At 40.2% G+C, this 26,893-nt stretch overlaps 1 protein-coding gene and 1 non-coding gene across 2 annotated transcripts; one reads left to right on the top strand and one right to left on the bottom strand.

The window, feature by feature from the left end:
• Positions 1-1,376: 1,376 nt before the first annotated feature.
• Positions 1,377-26,879, bottom strand: LOC134659221 (uncharacterized). Its single transcript, XM_063514849.1, has 12 exons — positions 26,022-26,879; positions 24,382-24,522; positions 19,335-19,445; positions 18,636-18,836; positions 8,308-8,388; positions 7,759-7,908; positions 5,969-6,139; positions 5,298-5,440; positions 4,202-4,411; positions 3,991-4,112; positions 3,656-3,759; positions 1,377-3,445 (listed from the first exon to the last, which is right to left on the bottom strand). The coding sequence occupies exons 1-12, from the start codon at positions 26,623-26,625 to the stop codon at positions 1,836-1,838; spliced, it is 3,648 nt and encodes a 1,215-aa protein (XP_063370919.1). The 5' UTR covers positions 26,626-26,879; the 3' UTR covers positions 1,377-1,835.
• LOC134659373 (U6 spliceosomal RNA) lies at positions 9,089-9,195 on the top strand. Its single transcript, XR_010097806.1, has one exon. It is a non-coding gene; the product is annotated as a U6 spliceosomal RNA (small nuclear RNA).
• Positions 26,880-26,893: the final 14 nt, after the last annotated feature.

Raw genomic sequence — 26,893 nt, 5'->3', positions numbered from 1 at the left:
TTTTGTATAAAATGGAATGATTGGTTTATTTATACTTTAAAAACAAACAAAACTTAGACTAATGCCCGTAAAAAACTTAAACGCGTTATAACTTATAACATTATTAAAAGATTGCCTTTATGGTCACTAAAATTAAAATTAGAGCAGGCCAGGTAGTCAGTAACAGAAATATCCTTAAAAGCCGAAAAAATGGTCTCTTTTCCTTAGTTCTTTATATATTTTTGTGGTATACGTGTTCAGTAATCTAAATATACTTCGACTTATACTTATTAATAAAGATACATCTGTAACTGACTGTACCACGCCTTTAAACGGTAAAGAAACTTAACAATTCGAACAAAAACATGGCGCGAATTAGGAACTTAAACTACGTACGTATTTAAGATCACATATAACTTAGTAAAATAGAATTAAGGAGTGTTTTCTCTGTAGGTAAGGCAATAATTATCCATTAAAATCATTGTAAATGATACATTATATAAAAAAATGCATCAAAAAAACAGTTTATAGACAGTCTAGTCTAAGATATCGAATGTACTCATTTTAATGAAAATCTGTGTTAAAATATAATTTTTCGAGTTTGAGATACATTTATAAATTGGAGTTCAGCCCATTTTTCATATTCTCGTCAAAAATAATAATATTTAAAAAAAATATTCGAGTATGTTAATCTTTACCAATTAGTTTAATGTGATTTTTCAACCCACATTATTTAAAATATTTAAATCATTTACATAAATGCAATTATCTTGCAAATTATAATAATACAACTAAAACTGAAAGTATCGTTAAGATTTTCTTAAATTTTATGTGAGGTATCGCCTTGTATACATTTTTACCATAGGTACATCGGCGAATCAACTGTTAACACAAATTTTTCGTGCCCTGGGACACTAACTGATTATCCTCAAAAAACATTAACTGTAATTTTCGATAATAATAGTATGGTCTATAAGGTTTTGTTATATAAGATTATTAAAAAAAAAAATCTTGACCTTAGGAAAAATAATGGTATTAGTATTACAGTCGATTCACCAATAGAAAGAGTGAATTCCCAAAAATTACGTTTAAGCTCTCACTACCACAACCACACTTATATATTCGACAATTTGGGGGACAAAACGATCAGTATAAATTAGTCACTACTTTGAAAAAATCTCGTATCTCACACTGCTACTCAAAGTTGAAACGCAATAACTCTGTATGCATCCTATACATAGTTACTACACTTTCATTTTGATTGATAGAACAAGATACGAGTTTTTTTTTTCAAAGTAGTGACAATATTTATTTGTAAGAAAAATAGATTGACAACAGATTTAGATATTACTTATTTGAAAATTCACTCTTAACTTAATTTACATATGCTCGATTGAGAGCAAAATTATATCAGTAATGAGAGTCGTATCTTATAAATTCAGGCACCAATGTCAATAAAATTAAAAATGCAGTAAAATTCACAAATGCAACAAAATGACACATGTTTTCAAGTATAGCGCGAGGCGTTTCTCTCTTTCTTACTCTCTATATTAGGAGAGAGAAGTAGCCGTAAGTTCTAGCCTTATTTTTAATCTAAAGTAAAGTAAGTGACGTCAAATTGGTTAAACAATGTCTCCTGGCAAACGAATCCAGGAAGTAGGTTTACGAAAAGGATCCAGCCTAACTTTATTTAGTGACCTTGCCATAATTGGGGCACCCTGTATACAAAGTGTAACATGTCGAAACACGAATTCAACACGAATTAAATAGGAATCAGTGGCTTAGCCAAACTTTTGGGACACCCTGTCAGTCAGGTACCAAATGACGTCACAAGTACAAAACTACATTTAGTGCATTTACAAACTATTACCGAACATCATCCTATCGTCATATAGGCTTAGCCTGTTGCACTCATTCGCTCTTCCTTTCTGTAAGGCCCTATCCCTCCTAGCTCTCCGGACAGCTACTGGCAAGTCTCCGGGAGTCTTCACTCTCCCCGCTGGGTTCTGTAGATGGATATCACCGGACGATGAAAAGATCTCACTAACTTGCTCTAAAGAATGCTGCCGCTTTATGGTCAAGTTTTTCAAAGATGGCTTCGGTGATTTAGGTTTTTCTTCAACATATTTCAAGTCGGTTGTATCGATTTCACCGTTTAAGGCTGCTAAGTAAACAGGGTTATCTCCGCTATAGCCGTTAACTAAGTTCTCTTTGTCATTAGGATCACTAAATTCGTTATCAAAGTTGGTATATTTATTTTGAAATTTGTTGAAACTAAAGTCAGTTTTTGTATGGCTCGCTTCTTTTAAGACTTCGTTCTGGTATTTCTTTTTTTCCTCTGGTTTTATGGTTTGCATGGTTATTTTTGAGCCCCCATTTTCAGATAGAAGCATTAAATGTTCGTCTTCGCTTGAAGAACAGTCGGAATTCAGGTCAAATGGGCTTGTGTTCCCAGTGAAGTTTGGAGTTGGATTGTCGATATATTGGAGTTCTAAATTTATGCTAGCTCTCGAAGAACTAGCACTGTTTGAATTAGTGATGATTCTATTATCACAGCTAAGTCTCTTCTTGACTGTTGAGTCTTCGGACTCTGAATTTCCCGACTTAAAAATGCTTTGCGAAGACATCGAAGTACGAACTGAATTTTTATTGATGCTCTCCGAGCTCCCACGTTTCTTTAATTCAATCAAATTAGTAAAATTAGGCTTCGATTTTGGAACAATGACAGCGAAGACTTGATTCGGTTGATCGGTTTCATTTGTCGGCAACTCTTTGAAACCGAAGACATTATTTTCATTCCTCATCTCAGATTCTATCATCATCGTTGGAGAAAGAGTTCTATTCGGTGGTGATAAAGTGCAAGGTCCTTCGAAGTTGAATGGACTTCTATCCTGATTAATAACTAGATTTGAAGGCCTGAATATGTTGCTAGGTTTCTCATTGACTATGGAAGTTTTAATTCTGTTCTGCGTCATCGTCGTTTCAGGTACCAGTTTAACTTCAGTTTCAACTTTAGATCTGTTCAGTTTTTTCTCAAAGAACTTCCTTATGCCCCATTTAGGTTTTTCGACTTTGACTTCTTGTAGTAGATTAGTTTGTTTCGGTCCCCTGTCGTCATGAGAGCTTACGTCATTAGGGACATAGTCTAAGGGTCTTTGATAAGATCTGATCTCGTTTAGTCTGTCTGAGTTTTCATAGTCTAGAATCTGTCTATGAGAAGGTCGAGCCACAGATAGGCACTGTTCACTGTTGACCCTAGGAGGGTCGGCTGGCACAGTGATGTCTTTTAGGCTTTTATGTATGAGTGTGTGCGTGTCGTGTGTGTTCGTGTGCGTGTTGCGCTCGATGCAGGCGTTGCGGCCGATGTGGGGGTGCGGGTAGAGGAGGGGGGTGGTGACGTCACAGGTCTGAGTTGAAGTGCAGTTGGAGTTTTTGTCGGCCTCCGGTGCCGGGTTCGAGGGGTCCCCTGCAGAAAATACGTCGTTTAATTAATTCCTTGGTTATACATATATCATTGCAAAGTAAATAAAATAAAAGATTCTCTTAAAGGTATGGATCATTGAATAAGGATATTCAACTCATTCGTCAAAAAAATGTCTTTACTAAAGAGTGTTTGTTATTGATTTTGGAAGTTTTACTGTATAATAGAAGCCGAAGAGTATAAATTTCATTATACCTGGGTGATGCGGATGTAAGTTGTTGTCATGGATGACTGGCCCTTGCGTCTGCAACATGGCTTTTAGTTCGGCCATACGCTCTTCCACGCACACTGCTGTTAATCTAGAAAAAAAAACATTATAACTTAATACTACATTTTTATCTTGATATTAAAAAACATCAACTTGTAACTCGCATTCGTGCGCACACATAAAAAACAATCGTAACCCAGGGGACATTTACTGTCAGTGCGACCAATGCTGCAATGTAGAAAAAAATATTAGGCAAATATTTAGTCGGCTTTAAGCCAGGGGATGTTTCCAGTTATATGTATAAAAATAGACTAATATTTACCTGGCTTCAGCATCGTGGTCCCAGCACTCGTCGCAGGTGTCGCTGGCGATCTTCAACGCTCTCGCTTCAGGTACCGGTCCCTTGGGTAACGGCGGGCGCGCCTTATTCCGGGATACTAGCGTCTGAAAAGCAATCGTATTTTTTTGTTTTACTTTTTTTAATACCTTTTTTTTTAAATTGCGTCGACGTCATGAATGGTCATTTATTTTACCTGCATGCTCGCCCTGTGGGGCCGCATAGCGTGATAAGGGACCGCATGCGGGGGTGTGGGCCCGGGATGAGCTCCTGAACATCTCCAGAGCATCTCCCAGAGCACTAGACCTAGGGCGTAGACGTCGACGGCGCAGAGCGCCCAGCCGGCGCCGTCTAGGTCTAGGGCACCGTCTAGCGCTTCGGGAGCTAGGTAGCGGAGAGTGCCAGCCTGGAATAACATTAACTTCGGTTTGATTTTGATATTTTTATTATACAAAGTGTCCCAAGAAGTAGTGATATACTGAAGCTGGGAGGTAGAGGACCTCTAGAGGGCTAGGGCTACAACTTCAAGGGCGCTTAAAAAAATAAAACATACTGGGTAATTTTATCTTTCTTGGCATATTTTTTTTTAAATTCCATTCAAAGATCTAACGATAGTAAATGTTACCTTACTGAATTGGCCTATCTATCAGCTTAGCACACAAAAAAAATCAAGCATCTACCGCAATAATTCACGTCACCATAAATAAAAATCTCATGGTACTCGGCGATAGGTGAAAAATTAAAAAAAAATCATAACTCCGAAAATACGAAAAATCGCGGAACATACATGGGGGTGATTCAGATAGCCCTCTAGGTCCTCTACCTCCCAGCTTCAGTATATCACTTCTTCTTGGGACACCTTGTATACTTTAACTTAGGGCCAGCTGTACCAACCACAATTAACAGACTGATTAACTTCACGCAGAAGAGATCTAAGAGACTTCCCATACAATAAAATTTAGCGAACGCTGTAACGGTGACAGACTGTTTGGTGCGACCGACTGTCTTTAAAGTGTTTACGAAACACGATTAAGAATCAGATTTTAACAAATAACTTGAAAACCTAAATCTTAAATAGTTATTTTACCAACCCCAATCGAAAAGTAAAACAATATCGGAATTAGGTACAGATGTGAACCATCGACAACAGGCGACGATTTTTCCTAAGCAATATGTTTTAAAGAAAAAAATCATCAATAGGTTAGGTGGTTATTTTGTTATTTCGTATAACGATGCAAAAAAAGTAAATTGTCTCCTGGGTAACACCGTCTAAAAAACTAAATGTAACTTACCTCAGTAAGAGCAGAAGCGTTAGCCCTCTTATTTCTATGCAAAACTTGAGCCAGTCCTAAATCAGCCAGCCGAGCTTGTCCGTTGCAAACAAGCACATTGGAGCTGTTCACGTCGCGGTGCACAATACAGGGTTTTGACGGTGCTGTCAAAAATAAAAACATGTATAATACAAACGTAATAAAACATTTGAGCAATACGGCGCGACTACTAAATAAATATAGATCTTACACCGGAAACAAGCGATTGGTTATGTTTTGGCTTGTGTCTCTAAAAATCTTAATCTTCATTCAGGTATCGGAATATTATATAGTCATTCACTAAAGCTGGCGCGGATTTTGTATAAGAGTTTTGACAGTAAAGTACAAGTAGAGGGTGGGTTGTCTCCTGGATCACAATACAATTGAGTTATAGAATATTCAATTTTGATCATCCCTTAGAACCAGTTAAAATCGGGCCTCTAACCGGTCAAAGCAGCACAGTTTGTTTTTATTGATTAATTAGATTTTCAGACGGCCTACCGCGAACACCGAAGTTCGCAAATTGCGGGCATCTTTCTCTTTCACTCTAATTAAGGCGTAATTAGAGTGACAGAGAAATTGCGAACTTCGGTTTTCGCGGTAGTCTCAGATGCGGGGGTAAGAAAATCGATTCATAATATGTTTACACTTACTGCTAGTATGTAGATGTGCCAACGCGGAGCTGAGTCCGTGTGCGAGAGTAGCAAACTCGATCCAAGTCAGAGGAGCTTCCTCTAAGCGAGCTCGCAATGTGCTTTCGCATAGTTCCACTACGATTAGTTGGGAGCGCGGACCGCCTTCTAATGCTGGTCGACTGTCGCTTCCTGAAACAAATTAAATTTGGTTAAAATACAGGGTGGATTTTCTTTTTGGGTCAGTGAGGGCAGCTACCAGATCCCGTGCTGCTACGAGAAAACGGTCTAAGAAGACCTTCCCTCGATTTCAAATTAATGAAGATTGGCTTTTACAGATTTTGGAAAAAACATACAGGGTGCGAGAAAAAGGTCATTTTTGACAAACTTTTTTTTTGATGCCAATCGATCCCATTCCTATTAAGGATCAAAAGCTTGTATGGAACCAAAAAAAATTCCGGCTAGAAAAGCCACAAATCGAGGAAAACTTTCCCCATACAATTTGTATGAAAATGAAAACTCGTATTTTTCACATGCTGTTTTTGTATGCCAATCGATTCCATTCCTATCCAGTATCAATAGTTTCCTAGGGGTCAACTTACGGTAATGTACTAAAAAGCCACAAATTAATACAAACTTTTTCCATACATTTACTATGGAGAAAACGTGAAATTTAATTCACATTTTTCTATCTGGCCAATCAGTCCTGTTACATTTAAGGACCATAATACTGTATGAAGACATTGCTGTACGACTGATGGGCGAGATAGAAAATTGAGAATAACATTTCACATTTTCCCCATAGTAAATGTATGGAAAAAGTTTTTATTAATTTGTGGCTTTTTAGTACATTACTGTAAGTTGACCCCTAGGAAACTATTGATACTGGATAGGAATGGAATCGATTGGCATACAAAAACAGCATGTGAAAAATAAAAGTTTTCATTTTCATACAAATTGTATGGGAAAAGTTTTCCTCGATTTGTGGCTTTTCTAGCCGGAAATTTTTTTTTGGTTCCATACAAGCTTTTGATCTTTAATAGGAATGGGATCGATTGGCATCAAAAAAAAATTTGGCAAAAATTACCTTTTTCTCGCACCCTGTATGTTTTTTCCAAAATCTGTAAAAGCCAATCTTCATTAATTTGAAATCGAGGGAAGGTCTTCTTAGACCGTTTTCTCGTAGCAGCACGGGATCTGGTAGCTGCCCTCACTGACCCAAAAAGAAAATCCACCCTGTATGCGAGATTCTTTCATAATTGTTTTTTAATTTTTAGTTTAATGGTCTTTTTTATTTTAAATTAGTTACAATTACACATCAAAATAAATAAGTGTAATATAAGAAGTGTCTTAGAGTTAAACCAAGAAAAGTCTGCAGCGATTTTGATAGCCCACACAGTGCAAGTGTTATTTACACGTCATAAATTTATAGAAGTTTGACGTCTAAAATGACACTTACACTGCGTGGGCTATCGAAATCGCTGCAGACTTTTCTCGGTCTGACTCTATAATCTAAATTGTTTAAACAAAAATACAAGTAGCCGTGCAAACCTCAAATTCTCTTAGCGAGCTATGACAAAAAGGTGGAAAAACACTAAAAAGATTGATATAAATTAAAATGCAAAATTAGTAAATATCTGTTAGGGTCGGAACAAGATAACTATGCATGGCATTTACAATTTAAAGTGTCTTGTCTTCATTAATGTCAAATTTATATGAAAATATGACGTTTACAATGACACCCCTCACTTTGTTCCATTCAAATCGGTGCAAAGTTAACTTAGATGGTCTGTAAAATCAATAACACTCACCATAGTACTTAAGTATGTTAGGATGTGACATATGAGGGAGCGCATATATCGCTGCCTCTTTCTGCCACGCGCTGGCGCTTGAATATAACTTGACAGCAACTGGCGAGGTACCAAGACTGCCGCGCCAAACTGAGCCGAATTTGCCTTGGCCTAAGGATAAAAATTGTGTGAGTTAAATTGATATGTACATAAGATATGTATTAAGATTCTGATGCTTAGTAAGACTATGAAAAATAAGCTATCAACACTTAACTAATGATCTGATAAATATTGATTATTAAAACTAACATTCATTACATTACCAATTTTTTTTTAATAATAGCTATCTAAAAAAAATAAAGAATATTTGTATTGTATTGTATCTACCACTTAATTTGTAATAGGTACCTACAGATTCTAATAATTTTCCTAGCGTTAGCCAGGAGACAACAATAAAACTTCGATAAGCCATGATGGAATATGCTTACAACTTGCCACTAAAATGTATATTTAGTGAACTTTAAACCAATAATAACGTGGTTTAAAATAGTGACCCAGGAGACAACTTACCGATATGCTCTATAAGAGTGAGGTTATCCACGCAGGAGAGTCCGGTTGCTAAAGCATCAGGCCCGGTACCCATGATGCCTCCTGAAAAAAGAACTGCATTATGTCTTTGGGCTATTTATTTTATTTTTATTGTGAAAAACTCTTTCGGGCTTACATGTGACCCCAAAACGCTCACAAGATAAAATTACCATATAAACAATGTCAACTTACCTAATAAATACAAACACTACCTAATAATAGTAATAATATATTTAGGGGTTTGGCGGGAAAAAAATGATAAAAGATACTGGAAATATGCTTTTTGTTTGTGCTATATAGAATAAGAAGAAGAAAAGAATCGTCAATACTTGCAGTTTGTATAAAAAATAAAGTTTTAATATTAATTTCTCTCTAATTCCTATAACGAGAATAACTAACTTCATAGCATAGACAAATAAAACGAATCAATCCACCCAACGAGCCGAGCATTTTATAGGGGCCAGGGGCTGCGTGACGTCATCAAGACAGCTGCCGGCTGACTTTGCTTGTGACGTCACTAGATGGCGTTACTGTCTCCAAACATCAAAGTTATAGTAAAATTCTCAATTTTTCCGGATTAAATCATAATATTTTGATAAAGTAGCATATAAAACTAATAGCTATAACTATAACCTTTATATATTTATTCAAAAAGTTGTATTCTGTCAACGTTTTTTTAATTTAAATCTCAAATAACATAAATCGCGCTTACGAAGTTTTGAAATCCGCTTCGTATATATAGAAATTGATATCCTTACTAAGCGTACTTGCTTCGGCAGTACATATACTAAAATTGGAACGATACAGAGAAGATTAGCATGGCCCCTGCGCAAGGATGACACGCAAAATCGTGAAGCGTTCCACATTTTTTGGCCATTTTGAATTTGAGGTAGAATTTTTGTTGTTCGTGATTTTGCCTATGAAGTTGCGGGTTATTCCCACTAGTTACCACCAAGTTGTTACCAGTGGTAACTACTGGAAAAACATTTCCCACCTTTTACCACTGGTAACTCTAACAAAATTTTGGTGTTAACTACTGGGAATTGTTTTTCCCAGTAGTTACCACCAAAATTTTGTTAGAGTTAAATACTAATAAAAACAGTATAAATAGTATAGTATAAATATACTATTTACACTAAACCGAGTTAAACAGTGGTAAAAGGTGGGAAAAAAATTCCCAGTAGTTCCCACTGGTAACAATTTGGTGGTAGCTAGTGAGAATAACCCGAAGTTGCTGTTTCTGTTGAGTTGATTTATTGCACCAGAGAAGAACTTAATGTACAAAAGGCGAACTTAATGCCATGTGGCATTTTCTACCAGTCAACCGCGTAAAAACACGCGCAATTCAAAGTAAGGTATTTGTGTTCTACTTCATTAATTATTTTTTGCATTGTTACAATTAATTTATAGCTGGTGGGTTCTGTGAATTCATTTTAGTTCAAAAACATGATTCAGATGAATAATTGGGAGGAGGATTCGTATTGTATGATTGTTCCATATATTGTATAATTATCATACAATGAGTGTTTACCTTTCTCACAAAAACAGAAATATATTATACTAGCTGTTGCCCGCGACTTCGTACCCGTGGATTAGTATATTTTCCCCATACAAACTTTGGACCCCCATTTCACGCCTTTAGGGGATGAATTTTGAAAAATCCTTTCTTAGTAGACCCCTAGACCTTATAAGGAACCTACTTGTCAAATTTGGACTTTCTAGTCCCAGCGGTTTGGGCTGTGCGTTGATTTAAGTCAGTCAGTCAGGTCTTTCACGTTTATATATATATAGAAGATATTTGTACATATATGACAAGTAGATTTATAGAAAGCAAGTCCATCAAAACAAGATTAATAATGTAAACAATCTGTCTGTTATTAACTATTAGAAACAAATAAGTTATAAGTAAAATAAATATTATTGAGTTAAGGATGGCTGACGTGTTTCTGTTGATGAGTCACGATTATTTATTTATTTAAACTTTATTGCACAAAAGAACAACTTAATGTACAAAAGGCGAACTTAATGCCATGAGGCATTCTCTACCAGACAGCCAAAGCAGAAAAGATTGTAGGCGGTGTATTTGAAAACCAAAAGAAAACTCTATTCTAACAACAAAATATATGTGACGCTATCTATGAAAAGGGACCTTATTGTCGATGGCGCTTACGCCATTATTAACGATGCTCCCGATATAAATACAATGCTGCGCGACGCGGTGCGGCGTAAGCACCATCGACAATAAGGTCACTTTTCATAGATAATGCCCCATATACAGGGCCGGATTAAGCATGTCGGGGCCCCTAGGCAGTGCAATGCTCGGGGCCCCCGTACAGTTAATTCTGCATACATAAGTTCAGTTTTAAAGTTGCATATAAGTTTGCGGTTTTAATTTCAACCTTCACGTGTCGGTTGAGCCGATCCGAACATGCCCAATGTTTTTTTCGCTCTTGCGTGGACATAAAGGTTTTTTGTATTAGTTTTTGCCGATTCCTCCTTGCGTCCAGTGTGGGGAGAGTTTTAGGCCCTCGGGAGCCTGAGATTCGAGCTCGATTTACAGACTTTAAAAGCTATAAAATAACATAATTTACATAATCATTTGATGATTGTGTGTCCGAGAAACTGATATTGGACATTAGGTATAAGTAGGTAACATAAAAAATTATTTATGAATTTTGACCATATACCAAACTTGGCAAACACATTTTTTTTGGCGCGCGCGGAGCCGCCGGGGCCCCCTAGCCGAGGCGAGGCCCCCTAGCCGAGGCGGGGCCCATAGGCAGTTGCCTACTCTGCCTTAGGGTTAATCCGGCCCTGCCCATATATACTTTATTTCTTCAAATAAACTATTGAATCCCTGAATGTTTGTTTATATACTTTATCTCATGGTTGACCTTTAGGTTGTCTGTGAGATAATTTCGTATTTTTTTTACCTTTTTCCTGTTTCCCGTCGCTCAAATCCTTGTACAAATCATGTCAGAGTACTAGATGTATAGTTTGTTTAAGTTAACTGTGCACCGAATTTGACGTCACAAAGTATGGAAATGCGATACTTAACATAATGTTTTTAGGGTTCCGTACCTCAAAAGGAAAAAACGGAACCCTTAAGGCTTCGTCACACAGGCGCGTTTTCCGGGCGCGGCGTGAGCAGGGCGCGCCGCTTTTATATATAAAATGCGATACTTAACATAATGTTTTTTAGGGTTCCGTACCTCAAAAGGAAAAAACGGAACCCTTAAGGCTTCGTCACACAGGCGCGTTTTCCGGGCGCGGCGTGAGCGGGGCGCGCCGCTTTTATATATAAAATGCTCACGCCTGTGTGACGAAGCCTTTATAGGATCACTCGTGCTTCTGTCTGTCTGTCCGACCATTCCCCCCCTTTATCTCCGAAACTACTAACTCTAGAATTTTGAAAAAGATACACAAAATAGTTCTTTACCTATAGATGACAGGAAAATCTATTAGAAATGCGCAGTCAAGCGTGAGTCGGACCTAAATGTACGGAACCCTTGGAACGCGAGTCCGACTCGCACTTGACCGGTTGTTTTTCATAGAAAGACGTTCGAAACTGTAACAAAACGGCCGCCATCTTGAAATTCCGCATTTTTGGTCTAACGATTGTCAGACTTTGTTATTGCAAAGTCTGTTACAGACTACTTACAGACAGTATGCATGCAGTTAGCTATTATAGGCGGTCAAACCAATAAGTCAGTCAGTAAGACCCAGGAAAACTATACTCATCCTTTTCTTTTGGGTGCTAGTACTAGTGTAAGACAAAGATAGTATGATTCTCTCTGTCTATGTTTGAAATGAGACAGTCCTTTGACAAACTATAGTAAGATTGTTCGACAGTCGGGGTCGAAGTGTAGCAATGTCATTAATGTCAAAATTCTATGAAGTGACTTATATTAATACTCGCTCGCTTTTGATGCTGCTGATTTCAGAGTACTTTTATAGATGTATAGTCTGTCTAAGCTAACTGTGCATCAATTTTGTCGTGTCAAAGCGTGGAAATGAAAAAACAAATGTTTTGTACATAGAAAATTGACGCTGGAAATTGTAACAAAATGGCCGCCATCTTGAATTTCCGCATTTTTGGTCATTGCAAAGTCTGCATGCAGTTAGCTTAGTCTGACCTTAGTTACACCTACCTTTTTCCTGTTTCCCGTCGCTCAAATCCTTGTCCAAATCCTGCCGTTTGCAGTAGAACTTCCTCAGCACCACCACCATAACCAAGATGGCGACGATAGCCAACATGGCGGACGCGATCGCGTTCGAGTAGTTCGGCTGGAGGGACGCGGTGCGGACCGTGGACTCGCTGGGGGTTACTATACCTCTGGTATTGATGATGGTTGGGGTCGAAGTGTAGCAATGTCATTAATGTCAAAATTCTATGAAGTGACTTATATGGGGCATTATCTATGAAAAGGGACCTTATTGTCGATGGCGCTTACGCCGCTCAGCGTCGCGCGGCATTGTATTTATATCGGAGCATTGTTAACAAACGCGTAAGCGCCATCGACAATAAGGTCCCTTTTCATAGATAACGTCACATATACTCACTCGCTTTTGATGCTGCTGATGATGTCAGAGTTCTTTTATAGATGTATAGTCTGTCTAAGCTAACTGTGCATCAATTTTGTCGTGTCAAAGCGTGGAAATGAAAAAACAAATGTTTTGTACATAGAAAATTGACGCTGGAAATTGTAACAAAATGGCCGCCATCTTGAATTTCCGCAATTTTGAGTCACATTTATGTACCTACCTTTTTCCTGTTTCCCGTCGCTCAAATCCTTGTCCAAATCCTGCCGTTTGCAGTAGAACTTCCTCAGCACCACCACCATAACCAAGATGGCGATGATAGCCAACATGGCGGACGCGATCGCGTTCGAATAGTTCGTCTGGAGGGACGCGGTGCGGACCGTGGACTCGCTGGGGGTTACTATACCTCTGGTATTGATGATGGTCGGGGTCGAAGTGTAGCAATGTCATTAATGTCAAAATTCTATGAAGTGACTTATATGGGGCATTATCTATGAAAAGGGACCTTATTGTCGATGGCGCTTACGCCGCTCAGCGTCGCGCGGCATTGTATTTATATCGGAGCATTGTTAACAAACGCGTAAGCGCCATCGACAATAAGGTCCCTTTTCATAGATAACGTCACATATTAATACTCACTCGCTTTTGATGCTGCTGATGATGTCAGAGTTCTTTTATAGATGTATAGTCTGTCTAAGCTAACTGTGCATCAATTTTGTCGTGTCAAAGCGTGGAAATGAAAAAACAAATGTTTTGTACATAGAAAATTGACGTCGGAAACTGTAACAAAATGGCCGCCATCTTGAATTTCCGCAATTTTGAGTCACATTTATGTACCTACCTTTTTCCTGTTTCCCGTCGCTCAAATCCTTGTCCAAATCCTGCCGTTTGCAGTAGAACTTCCTCAGCACCACCACCATAACCAAGATGGCGACGATAGCCAACATGGCGGACGCGATCGCGTTCGAGTAGTTCGGCTGGAGGGACGCGGTGCGGACCGTGGACTCGCTGGGGGTTACTATACCTCTGGTATTGATGATGGTTGGGGTCGAAGTGTAGCAATGTCATTAATGTCAAAATTCTATGAAGTGACTTATATGGGGCATTATCTATGAAAAGGGACCTTATTGTCGATGGCGCTTACGCCGCTCAGCGTCGCGCGGCATTGTATTTATATCGGAGCATTGTTAACAAACGCGTAAGCGCCATCGACAATAAGGTCCCTTTTCATAGATAACGTCACATATACTCACTCGCTTTTGATGCTGCTGATGATGTCAGAGTTCTTTTATAGATGTATAGTCTGTCTAAGCTAACTGTGCATCAATTTTGTCGTGTCAAAGCGTGGAAATGAAAAAACAAATGTTTTGTACATAGAAAATTGACGCTGGAAATTGTAACAAAATGGCCGCCATCTTGAATTTCCGCAATTTTGAGTCACATTTATGTACCTACCTTTTTCTTGTTTCCCGTCGCTCAAATCCTTGTCCAAATCCTGCCGTTTGCAGTAGAACTTCCTCAGCACCACCACCATAACCAAGATGGCGATGATAGCCAACATGGCGGACGCGATCGCGTTCGAATAGTTCGTCTGGAGGGACGCGGTGCGGACCGTGGACTCGCTGGGGGTTACTATACCTCTGGTATTGATGATGGTCGGGGTCGAAGTGTAGCAATGTCATTAATGTCAAAATTCTATGAAGTGACTTATATGGGGCATTATCTATGAAAAGGGACCTTATTGTCGATGGCGCTTACGCCGCTCAGCGTCGCGCGGCATTGTATTTATATCGGAGCATTGTTAACAAACGCGTAAGCGCCAACGACAATAAGGTCCCTTTTCATAGATAACGTCACATATTAATACTCACTCGCTTTTGATGCTGCTGATGATGTCAGAGTTCTTTTATAGATGTATAGTCTGTCTAAGCTAACTGTGCATCAATTTTGTCGTGTCAAAGCGTGGAAATGAAAAAACAAATGTTTTGTACATAGAAAATTGACGTCGGAAACTGTAACAAAATGGCCGCCATCTTGAATTTCCGCAATTTTGAGTCACATTTATGTACCTACCTTTTTCCTGTTTCCCGTCGCTCAAATCCTTGTCCAAATCCTGCCGTTTGCAGTAGAACTTCCTCAGCACCACCACCATAACCAAGATGGCGATGATAGCCAACATGGCGGACGCGATCGCGTTCGAATAGTTCGTCTGGAGGGACGCGGTGCGGACCGTGGACTCGCTGGGGGTTACTATACCTCTGGTATTGATGATGGTTGGGGTCGAAGTGTAGCAATGTCATTAATGTCAAAATTCTATGAAGTGACTTATATGGGGCATTATCTATGAAAAGGGACCTTATTGTCGATGGCGCTTACGCCGCTCAGCGTCGCGCGGCATTGTATTTATATCGGAGCATTGTTAACAAACGCGTAAGCGCCATCGACAATAAGGTCCCTTTTCATAGATAACGTCACATATACTCACTCGCTTTTGATGCTGCTGATGATGTCAGAGTTCTTTTATAGATGTATAGTCTGTCTAAGCTAACTGTGCATCAATTTTGTCGTGTCAAAGCGTGGAAATGAAAAAACAAATGTTTTGTACATAGAAAATTGACGTCGGAAACTGTAACAAAATGGCCGCCATCTTGAATTTCCGCAATTTTGAGTCACATTTATGTACCTACCTTTTTCCTGTTTCCCGTCGCTCAAATCCTTGTCCAAATCCTGCCGTTTGCAGTAGAACTTCCTCAGCACCACCACCATAACCAAGATGGCGACGATAGCCAACATGGCGGACGCGATCGCGTTCGAGTAGTTCGGCTGGAGGGACGCGGTGCGGACCGTGGACTCGCTGGGGGTTACTATACCTCTGGTATTGATGATGGTTGGGGTCGAAGTGTAGCAATGTCATTAATGTCAAAATTCTATGAAGTGACTTATATGGGGCATTATCTATGAAAAGGGACCTTATTGTCGATGGCGCTTACGCCGCTCAGCGTCGCGCGGCATTGTATTTATATCGGAGCATTGTTAACAAACGCGTAAGCGCCAACGACAATAAGGTCCCTTTTCATAGATAACGTCACATATTAATACTCACTCGCTTTTGATGCTGCTGATGATGTCAGAGTTCTTTTATAGATGTATAGTCTGTCTAAGCTAACTGTGCATCAATTTTGTCGTGTCAAAGCGTGGAAATGAAAAAACAAATGTTTTGTACATAGAAAATTGACGTCGGAAACTGTAACAAAATGGCCGCCATCTTGAATTTCCGCAATTTTGAGTCACATTTATGTACCTACCTTTTTCCTGTTTCCCGTCGCTCAAATCCTTGTCCAAATCCTGCCGTTTGCAGTAGAACTTCCTCAGCACCACCACCATAACCAAGATGGCGATGATAGCCAACATGGCGGACGCGATCGCGTTCGAATAGTTCGTCTGGAGGGACGCGGTGCGGACCGTGGACTCGCTGGGGGTTACTATACCTCTGGTATTGATGATGGTCGGGGTCGAAGTGTAGCAATGTCATTAATGTCAAAATTCTATGAAGTGACTTATATGGGGCATTATCTATGAAAAGGGACCTTATTGTCGATGGCGCTTACGCCGCTCAGCGTCGCGCGGCATTGTATTTATATCGGAGCATTGTTAACAAACGCGTAAGCGCCAACGACAATAAGGTCCCTTTTCATAGATAACGTCACATATTAATACTCACTCGCTTTTGATGCTGCTGATGATGTCAGAGTTCTTTTATAGATGTATAGTCTGTCTAAGCTAACTGTGCATCAATTTTGTCGTGTCAAAGCGTGGAAATGAAAAAACAATGTTTTGTACATAGAAAATTGACGTCGGAAACTGTAACAAAATGGCCGCCATCTTGAATTTCCGCAATTTTGAGTCACATTTATGTACCTACCTTTTTCCTGTTTCCCGTCGCTCAAATCCTTGTCCAAATCCTGCCGTTTGCAGTAGAACTTCCTCAGCACCACCACCATAACCAAGATGGCGATGATAGCCAACATGGCGGACGCGATCGCGTTCGAATAGTTCGTCTGGAGGGACGCGGTGCGGACCGTGGACTCGCTGGGGGTTACTATACCTCTGGTATTGATGATGGTTGGGGTCGAAGTGTAGCAATGTCATTAATGTCAAAATTCTATGAAGTGACTTATATGGGGCATTATCTATGAAAAGGGACCTTATTGTCGATGGCGCTTACGCCGCTCAGCGTCGCGCGGCATTGTATTTATATCGGAGCATTGTTAACAAACGCGTAAGCGCCATCGACAATAAGGTCCCTTTTCATAGATAACGTCACATATACTCACTCGCTTTTGATGCTGCTGATGATGTCAGAGTTCTTTTATAGATGTATAGTCTGTCTAAGCTAACTGTGCATCAATTTTGTCGTGTCAAAGCGTGGAAATGAAAAAACAAATGTTTTGTACATAGAAAATTGACGTCGGAAACTGTAACAAAATGGCCGCCATCTTGAATTTCCGCAATTTTGAGTCACATTTATGTACCTACCTTTTTCCTGTTTCCCGTCGCTCAAATCCTTGTCCAAATCCTGCCGTTTGCAGTAGAACTTCCTCAGCACCACCACCATAACCAAGATGGCGACGATAGCCAACATGGCGGACGCGATCGCGTTCGAGTAGTTCGGCTGGAGGGACGCGGTGCGGACCGTGGACTCGCTGGGGGTTACTATACCTCTGGTATTGATGATGGTTGGGGTCGAAGTGTAGCAATGTCATTAATGTCAAAATTCTATGAAGTGACTTATATGGGGCATTATCTATGAAAAGGGACCTTATTGTCGATGGCGCTTACGCCGCTCAGCGTCGCGCGGCATTGTATTTATATCGGAGCATTGTTAACAAACGCGTAAGCGCCAACGACAATAAGGTCCCTTTTCATAGATAACGTCACATATTAATACTCACTCGCTTTTGATGCTGCTGATGATGTCAGAGTTCTTTTATAGATGTATAGTCTGTCTAAGCTAACTGTGCATCAATTTTGTCGTGTCAAAGCGTGGAAATGAAAAAACAAATGTTTTGTACATAGAAAATTGACGTCGGAAACTGTAACAAAATGGCCGCCATCTTGAATTTCCGCAATTTTGAGTCACATTTATGTACCTACCTTTTTCCTGTTTCCCGTCGCTCAAATCCTTGTCCAAATCCTGCCGTTTGCAGTAGAACTTCCTCAGCACCACCACCATAACCAAGATGGCGATGATAGCCAACATGGCGGACGCGATCGCGTTCGAATAGTTCGTCTGGAGGGACGCGGTGCGGACCGTGGACTCGCTGGGGGTTACTATACCTCTGGTATTGATGATGGTTGGGGTCGAAGTGTAGCAATGTCATTAATGTCAAAATTCTATGAAGTGACTTATATGGGGCATTATCTATGAAAAGGGACCTTATTGTCGATGGCGCTTACGCCGCTCAGCGTCGCGCGGCATTGTATTTATATCGGAGCATTGTTAACAAACGCGTAAGCGCCATCGACAATAAGGTCCCTTTTCATAGATAACGTCACATATACTCACTCGCTTTTGATGCTGCTGATGATGTCAGAGTTCTTTTATAGATGTATAGTCTGTCTAAGCTAACTGTGCATCAATTTTGTCGTGTCAAAGCGTGGAAATGAAAAAACAAATGTTTTGTACATAGAAAATTGACGTCGGAAACTGTAACAAAATGGCCGCCATCTTGAATTTCCGCAATTTTGAGTCACATTTATGTACCTACCTTTTTCCTGTTTCCCGTCGCTCAAATCCTTGTCCAAATCCTGCCGTTTGCAGTAGAACTTCCTCAGCACCACCACCATAACCAAGATGGCGACGATAGCCAACATGGCGGACGCGATCGCGTTCGAATAGTTCGTCTGGAGGGACGCGGTGCGGACCGTGGACTCTGCGCGAGGGGTCACCACCTCTTCGGGTATCGATGCTGTTGAAAATAAATGAAATTATAGTCACTATACTTCGTTTTTTCAGCATTTTGCAATCGCTTTCGTAAAAACCAGTGCCTACGCCAATTCCTGGGATTACTTGCCAAGCGGACCCCATGAGCCGTGGCCAAAATGCCGGGACAACGCGAGGAAGAAGACTTGACGCTAGATGTCGACTACGTAATAACTCGCGTTTTGGTAAGAAAACTGATGTATGGAGCAGAGATCGGAACCGGTTTCTTGCAAAAACTTAGAAATAACCATATTTTTCGAATTATTTTATACTCGAAATGTAGGACTCAGTTGTGTTTTTAGGTTACGACTTCATATTATTAGATTGCCCAATTAGAAATGAAGTAATTAGCAAAGAACGAAAAAATACCGTTTCCGTTCCCATACAAAAAATACCGGTATCCGATCCCTGGTATGGAGTTACCACTCTTTCTTTGCTTATATTTCTCTATGGTCTACACTAATTAATCTTAATGTATACTTACTAAAATCAGCATTGCAGTAGCTTTTGCTGCAGCTGCAGAAAGTGGCGTTGATGTCCCTCGTGTTGCGGCGGGCGCAATAGTCTACTTTGCTTTCCGATGCCTTCCAGCAACCTGCAAGAATATCTCATCGATTGTCATTGAATATCTATTATCTGGGAGACCGAACTTTGCTCGGAAAACATAAAAACTCAAAAATGCTCGTTCTCCCAGAGATAAGACCTAGTTAGATCGAATTTTCACCCCCCAAAACCCCCATATAGCAAATTTCATCGAAATCGTTAGAACCGTTTCTGAGATCTCCGAAATATATATATAAATAAATGTACAAGAATTGCTCGTTTAAAGGTATTAGATAGATTCACAGACAATCCAACCTCTAGACATAGCATAGTCGCGCTACCCCCTCTGCCACACATACGGTAGCGTTACTCCATCTTCGAGTCAATCCCGTGCCGTGATTGGTCCGTGTCTTTGAACGGACCAATCACGGCACGGGATTCGCTCACCTCGTCCCCCGCACCCCCGTATTTTTGGCAGCATCGGTTTCATGAAATAATTGGCCTAAGCTCAGTCTAGAGGTTGGATTGTCAGTGGATACATTATACTTTCTGCGAGTAGGCGTCTTTCACGTCTTTTAACAGACAAACGATATACGAAAATAGATTTAACTTAACAATAGACAAAGGATTAGCCGTTGGGGCTAGCTACAAATCGAAAGACTATACACATGGCCTGCCCAGTCCCACTTTAGCCTGGCGGTTTTGACGGAAATAAAAGTTAAAAAAATATTCGTGATACACCCGATAGTGTAAGGCCTGAGTGGACGCTCGAAGCGGAGCGTTCGGCGGGGCGTGTAGCGTGGCTGTGGGCTCACTTGTGATGTGAGCAGCGTGCACTAAGGCCGCTCCTATACGTGCGCATTTGTTTAACATGCACGCCGCACGCCCCGCCCCGCTGCACGCCCAACAAGAGCGTCCACTCAGGCCTTACACATAGTAATTCGCCAGTAACTGGCCACCCTAAACTAAAAATGATTCTATTCACCTATAAGCAGAATTCATTTTAGTATAAGGTGGCTAGTTATTGAAAGCTGCTTATACTAAAATGAATTCTGTTTATAGGTGAACAGAATCATTTTTAGTTTAGGGTGGCCAGTTACTAAAGGGCCCCACTGATTCACGGTTCGCTGGACAGTATCGGCCTGTCAGTTAGAACAAAAAGTTGACAGTTCCGAACAACTGACAGGCCGATATCGTCCGGCGGACTGGTAATCAGTGGGTCCCTTTACAGGTGGCCAGTTACTGGGGAATTACCCTAAATAGGTTTTAATATGTCTTCGAAACGTGACAGTTTTAAATGTACTTACAGAGATAGCTTAAACGGACTCTAGACTCTAGTTTCCCTATATTTATGGGTGTGTTTACTTGACACAGTTTATAAATAATTGTTTGATTTTATCATATATGTATCATATGTATAAACATTTCATTTACACATATATTGTATTGTTGTCTGGGCTACTGCGCTATCTAAAATTAATGTTTTGTACCTACATATATCCATCTCTGTCACTATATTTGAGTGATAAGGACAGACATAGAAACTTGGATTTTTGATGTTTACAGTGCCCTAAGAAAAGTAGATTATGTAACTAGACTAATAACTTTATTTATACCTAATACCTACGGTTGGGGCCATTTTGATGTATTTACGCATTAGAATGAATCGAATATGGTATTTTCCTACTAGTCAAATCAGTTTCTTTTTTAGAACTGTCAAAACGATTTGCTAATATGGAATTTATATGAAACATTACATCGTGACGTCACGGTCAACTCACCTACTTTTTAAATTACTATCTGATTTATTTAATAAGATTTGTGAAAAATAACTGCTATCTATGTTTTTCTAATAATTGAAGTGAAAATCTTTAGCGGCGTTGGGCACTTTTTGAGGTGGGGAAAAAATTATAAACTCGAGAGCGTAAGGCGATCACGTGACCGTAAGGGGCGTAAGGCGATCACGTGACCGTAAGCCGGCCACTCATAATTTAAATGGCATTTAAATCAATAAAGAAAAACTCAATGTTATTTGACATTTATGTTGCGGACTCCTTTTCAAGACTCTTTGTTCTACCTATGTTCAAATAATTTGACGTTGTCATGGCAGTATGTAAATAAACATGTCAATGAAAAAGTGTGATCTTATTTGAGAATGATAATTTATTTATTTAAGCTTCATTTGTTCTACAGTCGGGATTGTTATTTTATTTTATTTTATTTTTTTTACTTTGTTTTGGGGCTGACTGCAGATCCCATCTGCTGGGTGAAATTTGAGAATGATAATAATATATAATAAATAAATAGAATACCTGCGGTAAACGTATGTATCGTGTTACCGGGCGTCGGTTACATAGTGAGGTGAGTTTTCACTTCTATCGGCACTCCCGGAGTGCAACCGTTGTTGCTTGTTATCTGGTGCTTTATTTCATGCATTGTGTGAAATAATTTATTTTAAATACAGGAAAATACCCTATTGTCATCATAATGGAGCAACCTAATCATGAAAAACAAAACCGTCATCGTTACTTTTGGTCCAATTCATAAAATTTTCACAAAGGCCCTTTATCGAACGAGCGAGCGAAGTTCTTACATTCGACTTGGGACACGCGGCTGGCTAGCGGCACGTCCCGGCATTTCGATGTTTTTAAGCTGAACTATCAGAGGATAGTTTGATACACAATAACTTAAGTAAATTTGTTCTAATTTAAATGAAATTGGGTAAACGTGTAGTTGAGGGCATTATATTTTAGTCATTAAATTATGAGCAGGCTCGATCAAGGGGTTATTGAGCTAGAAGAGCTTAGAAGGCTAAAAAGCAATTTGAGAGGGGTCTTGCCACAAAACAAAGAAGTAATAGAAGCGAAACGTACGTGTATAGCGTGTGGCATCATTAGGATTAGCTGCACTAAACTTCACCGCAGGCTACTGTCAGTCGTTGTCAGTTCAGTATGGCGCTTATGAGATGTCAGATGTGAAAACGATTCCAGTTAAAATTACAAATAATTACAAATATGCCGTACTGCTCCATTTTGGAGTGTAAAAATACTAGCGGGACAAAAAATATTAGACATGGAGGCATTTCATATCATCGGCAAGTATTATTTCATGTAATATTTCAATCTTTTTTACATTTTCGGTTTCCGCAAGGATTTTTGAATTGTTTAGTACAAAAATCAAATTTATGTAAATGAGATAAGGTTGATATCTACTTAGCGTAAAAGTCATGTACGGGTGTGCTATTCGGCCACAGTGCGAGGACCATATCAAAAAAGTTATCGATGTCGATGTTTGTATAAATATGTACACAGTTCGTTTTGTTTATGTTGATACATGTTCTTAATATTTTCTTTTTCTTTTTGTGGAAGGCGTACCTATTTTCTATATTTATCGAGTGGCATGCATTACGTAGCGTTAGTATTAGTCTAGCGGTAAGAGTAAGAGTACGAGTTCGGAAGTCATGGGTTCAAATCCCGCCTCATACGAGTTTTTCGGAAGTTGTTTATACAACAACGGTTTCACTCACTTGAATTTTTAGTCGCTATTGGCGACAGGTTTCGGGCCTTTTTTTTCGGAAGTTATGTATGGTGAAGAGAAACATCGTGAGGAAACCGAACTATTTCCAATAAGGCTTACATCCGTATTCGCACAATGAGATGCGCCAAATACTAGATATTGAAACGATATGGATCTGATCTGTCAGCGTCAAAAGTGACGTATTTATTTGAAGAAACGTCACCGACACTTGTTTGACCCATATCGTTTCAATATTTAGTATTTGACGTATCTCATTGTTCGAATAGGGCTTTAGTGTAAAGTCTCCTCTCGAAGTTGGAAGGTCAGATGACAGTCTCTTTCTTAAAAATGAGTGCCTACGCCAATTCTTGTGATAAGTTTCCAAGCAGACCCCAGGCTCCGTAACGCAGGTCGGCTCACGGGCCGTGGCAAATAGCCGGAACAACGCTAGGAAGAAGGAAGATGATGGTTGAGCGACGTGTAGCACGTAACTGAGGACGCGGACATCACGCGGGGTGTGCTGAGGCACAGTAGGTATAAGTAATAGTATTATCATACAGAACGGCCACGCACCGCCCCGCCCCGACTCGCATTACCTCGCCCCGCGACTGGCCTAGACATGAATCTGGCGGACTTCTGGCGTCCTCTCAGTAAAGCGACTTATCCACACATGCACCTTGACGCGTGTATAGACGTGCCGCGCACACATATAAACGCAAATCATTTTTGATGTATGGCGTGTCCGCCCTGTGACTAGGGTTCAACAGTTTTTATTATATAGGTACTCGCTTACAGTTATATTCATAGTTGGTGGCTTGATTACTTTCAATACGAGCATTTTTTTATTAAAAAGTAAGTAGGTAACCTAATCTTCGCCAGAAAATATAGTATACATATGTATAAAAAACTGAGTAGTTTACGTGTACATTACACTAATTATTAATAAGCGTTTATCGATATCACACCGTATCATGCACATCCCTATCGCATATGTCAACGTCATAGTCGAATATTTCATCCTATCGCATTCACTCTTGGAAAAGCCATGCAAGTGTAAAAGGGATAGAGCATAAATGACTATTTACAATAAATAAAAATCGTAGTGCAATTTCGACATAATTTTCTTTACTGTAAGGTTCAAATTATTGTGATGGGTGAGGGTTCATAATCCCTTTCGAAATAAGAAAATATGGCCAATTTTTGTGACAGCGTGTTGGCGACATAGGTTCCCATACTAATCCAGGCACATGCCACATGCCGTTTCCCCTTAGAGCGCGGCGCGCTCTTTCTTTCTTCCGTGGGTCTTGCTATTCTGGTTTTCTTTTTTGCAAGAAAGTATGGTCGAGTTTGGTATCAAATGAAAGTGCTCGGCTTACACATTTTTTTTTAATTTACCATTTTTAAAATACAGTCCTATGCGAAACGCGAGTTCAAGGTTCGGGGCGAACTACTAGTGTAAATAAAATAAATACCTTGTCCAAGCACAGTTATGTTGCCTGCCTTGTCGTAGCGCCAGAGAGTGTAACAGATGGCCCTTGGGTCCGTACACTGTTCCAATTGTACTGCTTCACCGTTCAGTGTTGCGTTCGTTATTTCACCCCGTATGTCGGAATCTAAAATGAAAAAAAAAAAAACAATGGGTTGCATTCTGGGAGTGTCCACAGAAGTGAAAACTCAATGACATCTTACGTCTTACGCTCTCGCGAGTTTAACATTTTTTCCCCATTACAAAAAGTGCACAGCGCCGCTAAAGAAGTTTTCACTTCAAAAATGTGTACTAAAGGAAAGAGAAGAGTCGTGGAATGTATGGGGCCCAATACAATCCACGACTCTTCTCTTTCCGTACAGACTCTATATTATATTACTGTCGTCTTTAAACACTGAAGTCTCAGGGATCTAACTTTGCCAGTCAAAAAAATTCCTCGCTATTTTCAATTTATAATTAAAATTTAACTGTCCCCACCACCAGGTTAAAAAAACGACGAAGACTCACGCTTGACTGCACATTTCTAATAGGTTGTTCTGTCATCTATAGGTAAAGAACTTTTTGTGTATTTTTTACAAAATATTAGGTCTAGTCTAGTAGTTTCAGAGATAAAGGGGGGGGGGGGGGATGATCAGACAGACAGACAGACGCACGAGTGATCATATAGGGTTCCGTTTTTTCCTTTTGAGGCCTTTACAAGTTATAGTTCGTTTTTTTAGCATTAGAAAGAACTTGCAAGAAGGTAAGCGATCTTGACATGTCTTTTGGCTAATCTTTACTTTATGGACCGTCGATTTGGAGGGAGTGTTGGGTATGGGGGGGTAGAGGGTGCAAATGCCTACCCCCCAGTCCAACCCCCATGGCGCGGAACCCCATGGTTATGGAGATATCCATGGTTAAAGTTTGTATGAAATTACTATGAAATAAAGGAGTAATGCCATAGCAGATGTCGAAAGGTGCTGTTTTGTGTTAATTTATATTACCTTTTATACCACACCACCACCCTCAAGGTCACCAAAATCTCAAGGTCACGAAATTTATGGTCACCAAAATCTCAAGGTCACCAAATTTTTTTATCCCACAATCTCAAGGTCACCAGAATCTCAAGGTCGCCAAAATCTTTGTTCACCAGAATCTCAAGGTCACTAAAAACCGAATCAGAGCACCCCACTATCCACGTGGGCTTGTCTGTCCTACCCCTAGAGAGCAATTCCAAAAACGGAGGCGCGGAGGGAGGGCAGCCCTCGCCCGCCGTGACGCGAGGGCGGAAGGGCTGCTCTTCCGCAGCGCCGGAGCTACCCCCAGATCCAACAGCTTCACCGCTGAGGTCGAAGGCTCGCGGAGTAGCCCCGAGGTCTCGTCAGCTCGCGACCTCAGGGGCGACGAAGCGGGCCTTCGGGCGAAGCGCGCCCCCCCTCACCCCTCACCCCCTCCCCCTTCAAATTTTGCTGTAATCCCTTATTTCATAGTAATTCCGTACAAACTTTAACCATGGATATCTCCATAACCATGGGGTTCCGCGCCATGGGGGTTGGACTGGGGGGTAGCCCTCTCCCCCCCTCCCCCCCACCCCGCCCCAAAAATCGACGGTCCATAAAGTAAAGATTAACCGCTTTACAAGCTTACCAAAATCATTTTCCACAGTCATCTGAGCTCCCTTCTCATCATTATAAGTGGTTGTACTTCTGGCAATACTATTGGCCTTATACAGGCACACCATAGGGCTGATCGTAGTTGGAGACTCCATCTTGTCTTTAACCTTCTTGACATCATTGGACAATCCGTTCCTACTAGATTTCTCTAGTTTAGCAGGACTTCCCGGACTTATGGCATTATGATCACCTATTATGCTGGCAGAATTTGAATCTGGTGCAAATTCATTCAAACTTGGAATGCTCACACTTCTTTTCCGTATTCTTTTCCTTACGACCGGCCAGTTACCGTCAACAACTTTTAAATTTGGAACACTCCTTTTAGCAACCAGTTTTGGCTGGTCATGGGTTGGCCAGTAATCTTGCATGTTATTATTGTTGTTCCACTGGATTGTTCTCCTGTGATGGTATTTAGTGAAAGTCCGGACATAATGGTGAGGTTTCACTTGCTGGATGCTGTTTTTATTCTCCTGGGGCTCTTGCGGTCTCGAAGTTAGAGCCCTGGCCGTAAAAATAAACAGGAACAACACAACACACTTTATAATCGGCGACATTCTTTGGTCGAACAAGCCTTCCATTCTCAAATTACGAATCGTAGCATCTTGAGACCGCACGGTGTTGTTAAGTGCATAATTTAATACGAAAACTTAGCAACGCAACACTGCAGATTTTATTGATTTTTCAGCACGGCATGGTGACTATGCGGTTTTCGCTATTCACTTGTTGTTTCAATTCGTAACAATAGCTGGATAAATAAACACGATTAAGGTTTTTTAACCCACTTAAAAGTCTAATTAGAAATTCTTTTGTAGTTTTGTGTTGATAGGAAATTAAAACTGCGTAAGT

The sequence above is a fragment of the Cydia amplana genome, chromosome 24, assembly GCF_948474715.1.
Source record: "Cydia amplana chromosome 24, ilCydAmpl1.1, whole genome shotgun sequence".
NCBI classification, from domain to species: Eukaryota; Metazoa; Arthropoda; class Insecta; order Lepidoptera; family Tortricidae; genus Cydia; species Cydia amplana.
Note: the sequence above shows the minus strand (reverse complement) of the source record. Positions and strands in the feature narration are given on the sequence as shown.

Bases quoted from the DNA above. Each gene is read 5' to 3' on its own strand.
- LOC134659221 (XM_063514849.1), bottom strand. From the start codon at position 26,625: ATGGAAGGCTTGTTCGACCAAAGAATGTCGCCGATTATAAAGTGTGTT. The intron at 8,389-18,635 runs GTAGGTACATAA...TTCTTTTTTCAG, and splicing joins CGACGGGAAACAGGAAAAAG to GAGGCATCATGGGTACCGGG. The intron at 3,760-3,990 runs GTAAATATTAGT...TTTTTTTTCTAG, and splicing joins GACCACGATGCTGAAGCCAG to ATTAACAGCAGTGTGCGTGG.